The 3934-nt window shown below is 43.0% G+C and overlaps 1 protein-coding gene across 1 annotated transcript in view; it reads left to right on the forward strand.

Moving 5' to 3' along the window:
- The first annotated feature begins 2997 nt into the window (after positions 1-2997).
- The window catches only part of LOC108784474 (protein bicaudal D homolog 2-like), a 25454-nt gene continuing 24517 nt past the window's right edge, over positions 2998-3934 (forward strand). The window contains exon 1 of the mRNA XM_018553306.1: positions 2998-3236. Within this exon, the coding sequence (XP_018408808.1) occupies positions 3036-3236 (201 nt within the window). The 5' untranslated portion in view covers positions 2998-3035. The remainder of the gene's footprint in view (positions 3237-3934) is intronic.

Consider the following 3934-nt stretch of genomic DNA (forward strand, 5'->3'; position numbering starts at 1 on the left):
TCTGCGCAGCATGAGAAGAGATATAGATTGAAAAGGAAGAGCAGCAAAGAGAAGGGAAACAACCATGGATTACAGTAAGGCACACATTACAGTATTGTCACTCTAATACCTCTGCCTGTGCTGCCAAATACTGAGACATCGCCTGCTGAACTGTCCAGAGAAACTGAGACTTCCAGTAGTGTTGATCTTCTGTTTTGTCCACTGTAATCAGTGGATCTTTCTGCCGACCACCACATCACTACCCTTTTTTTGGTTTTCAAGACTGCCTGTCGGTTTTTCAGGTAGATTCGATTGGATGACCAATGTTAATATTGGCAGCTAGAATCCCAGTGTTCATTTACACCCGGTTGTCCCCCAACTCTGGCCAGGTCCAGAAAACCAAATGGAACAGTGTTCCGTTTGGCTAGACCTGATCATGATGGAACGGGGGTAATCTGATGTAAACGAACACATGGTGGTCACAACGGCGACATCCGATCCGTACCGCTCAGATCGGGAGGGGATCCATGCATAGATCCCCCCTCCTGATCAGCCTGTGTAAAATGGGCCTTTAAACAAACTAGAAAAAAAATGTATGGAACTGTGAACAGTCTTGCAGAATTACCCCCTTCAGGCCTTTAATATATAACCAGTAGGACAATATTAACCATTTCGCTGCCAAGCCCTCCGGAACATTTTGCACCTCTGCTGGCCACGCCATTTTTGCAATTTTTCCCATTGAAAAAAACAAACAAACCATATATTTTCTGAAAGCACAGGTCCGGTAGAATAAAAAGATGGTTCTACTAAATTTGTAGGCCCTGCAATAATTGCGCAAATGTTTCTCAAATGAACATTAAACCGATAAAAATACACACTAAAATTTAGTATCAGTGCACCCAAAAAAATAATTTTCCCATAACGTCTTCCAGGACAGCATCACGAGATGGAATCTCCTCATGCTGTCCTGGAAGACTAATGGAAATAGAGTTACCGGTAAGTCCTAACTCTGAATTTCTGACCTAAATCTAAAAGATAAAACTGTATTGAGTTAATAAATTATTTTCAAATTTTAAATTGTGCCTTTTTGCGAAAAGGTAAAAAAATGAAGAAGCACAAAACTGTAAATAAGCGACTTATGTTAAAAATAGTTTTTGCGCTGTGTTGCTTGTATTGTGATAAAATGGTACAGGCATATATTTCATTGCAATACAAGGTATCACAATGCTCGGCAATGCGTCGCAAAGCTTTGCCATGCGCCACCACAGTTAAATTAATGTTTTTTTTAAAAGAAAAAAAATCATGCGATGCGTTATGAGAGTCTCCATCTTGGAGCACATGTGGCAAAAGGTAAAATTGGGTGCAGGTTTGTCAGGAGGAAGCCCAACCTCCTTTTAAAGGAGACTTAATTTAGAGTTAGGACCGCACTATATAGAGGTGCCTTGGCCCGGCTGTGCGGCTTTCACATTTTCTGCAGAAAACGTGTATCTAAACCTCCTGTTTTTAAGCTCAGCGGTGAGACAAGTTTATTGCATGCTGGCTGGTGAGTGTGCTGGGAAACTTTTTGCTGTATAAAGCCCTTCCATGTGCACCTTGCTGTACAGCTGGTGACGAATTGATGAGTGCGTTTTCCATTTGTTTTGCTTGACTGATTTGGTGCAGTGACACATGGGGGGTCTCAGCTGCTGTTGTGATGTGTGGGGGTCAATGTGCCTTTTTAAGGAGGTTGGGCTTCCTCCTGACAAACCTGCACCCAATTTTAGCTTTTGCCACATGTGCTCCAAGATGGAGACTCTCATAGTTTAGAGTTAGGACCGCACTATAAGAGGTGCCTTGGCGCGGCTGTGCGGCTTTCACATTTTCTGCAGAAGACGTGCATCCAAACCTCTGTTTTTTACAGACGATCACTCCAGTGTTTGTCCTCCACACACAGGATCGGTAAATATCAGATATTTACCAATCCCCCGCTCGGCCACGCACACACCCGCTGTCGCCTGGAAACTGACAGGATGACAGCGGCTGTTCTCTCCTCCCTGCTGGGCTGCTCTTATGCCGCTTGATCACCATGATCGAGCGTCTCATTCCTCCGAACCCCCCCGCCGGATATTTCTATTGGGAACCCGCTGCCCCTACAAGCAGGGGAGAGCAGCGGGGATCCGTGGAGTCACAGATCCCTGCCTGGAGCAGCTCCAGGCAGGGATGAGAGGCTGAACATGCAGCGTTAAATGTCAGCGCCGTAAAGGCATACTGACCTGGCGTATTGCGAACAGTTTTGTTCGGCCGTATGTCTTGCGGCAGTGGCAGGGAAAGGGTTAAAGGTTATATAAACACCAATGGTGACCTTTTCTTACTTCAGGTACCTTCTGGCCTGTTAAAACGTCGAAGGTGTTTTGTGTAACCTGTTTGATAATTGCGCAAAATACCTGTTGAACTGCCAGAAATCCTGTGAGCTGATCACTTCCTGTTCTGACTGCGATACCTGGGAACAACACCATTCATAATAGAGGCCTACAGAATACCAAAGGGGGAGGGTATTTTGTAGTCTTGTCCTATGGTGTTAAAATATTGGGGTAAGTATTGTCACCCTATGACATCAAGTGTATTGGCAGGATTTTCTTAAAAATAAAGGACAGAAGCTTGCAGAAAAAACCCCGAATGCTGCCACCCTATCAAAGGACTGACGAGCTGCAATCTATTATATTTTTCTTGTTGGGTTTAGATGCTCTTTAACAGCTAAACAACGGTCACTGTTAATTCGGTAACACTATGGCACCTACATAATAAGGGTTAAGCACTCTTGACTGAAGAATCTTGTTTAGGTCTTTAGCTTGTAAGATAAATAGGTCACAGGATTATGTCTTTCCTGCTATTTACCATTTTCAATAGTTGGCCAACTATTTTTGTTTACTAGGATTAGTTGTTGGGAAAGCTTCCCCTCCTTCTTTTTGATGTGTAACAGAAATATAGATTTAAAAGCCTGTTGTGTTTTTTTTGTTTTTTGTTTTTTTGTTACAGGTTCAACCAGAGATAACATTCACTTGATCTGAAGCAGCACAATGGACGGTGGAGACATTGTATTCTTGCGGGCAGAGTTAGACCGTGTGTCTGCGGAGCTGCAGGAGACAACAGAGGAGAAATTTCAGGCTGCTCAGTATGGACTGGTTGTGTTGGAGCATAATGCAGAATTAAAGCACAAATACTGCGACCTGGAGTCTGAATGTGAGCAGATGAGGCTGGAGCTAAAGCAAATTAAGGAGGTAGGAGTGGAGTCATGAATTGTCATTGTTTTACTTTTGTAGTGTGTTTCTCTATAAAGCTGGCCAAACACCGTTAGAACATTCTGGTCAGAACATTGGACAATGCCATCAGAGATTTGATGAATGGAGTCTGACATTTTGGAATGATTGCAGTTTCCACAAAAGTTTGAACGAAAAGTACATTTACTGTTAGGCTACATTCACACTAGGTGCGAATAGATGCCTTTAGGAAGCTTTTCTAAACGCATATAAATGTATCTATTTCCAATGGATCTATTCACACATTCAAGGGAATTTTATCAAAACTGGAGCAGACAGAAGCTGGAGCACTTGCCCATGGCAACTAATCAGCTTCTCTCTTCAGTCTGTTCAGTCAAGATTTGAAAATCAAAGAGAGATGCTGATTGGTTGCCATGGACAGCTGCTCCAGATTTTGTCTGCTCCAGATTTGATAAATTCCTCTCATTGTGTTTAGATGCTTTTATCATACATCCGTTTATCTGCATTTAGAAAAAATAGAAGTCAGGTGCATCTAGGAATGGATTTTAACTTCTAAATGCACAAAATGGGCTCTGTGTCCCCTCCAATCCCCACTGCTCCCAGTGGGGCTATGGTATGACACCGAACCCAGCAACTTGACCACAAACTAGCAAACAACTTTGTGCTTCCTATAAAGAGAAGGAGGTTCTGTGACATCA

Source organism: Nanorana parkeri, unplaced genomic scaffold (genome assembly GCF_000935625.1).
Source record: "Nanorana parkeri isolate BGI_ZX_2015 unplaced genomic scaffold, ASM93562v1 scaffold116, whole genome shotgun sequence".
Classification (NCBI taxonomy): domain Eukaryota; kingdom Metazoa; phylum Chordata; class Amphibia; order Anura; family Dicroglossidae; genus Nanorana; species Nanorana parkeri.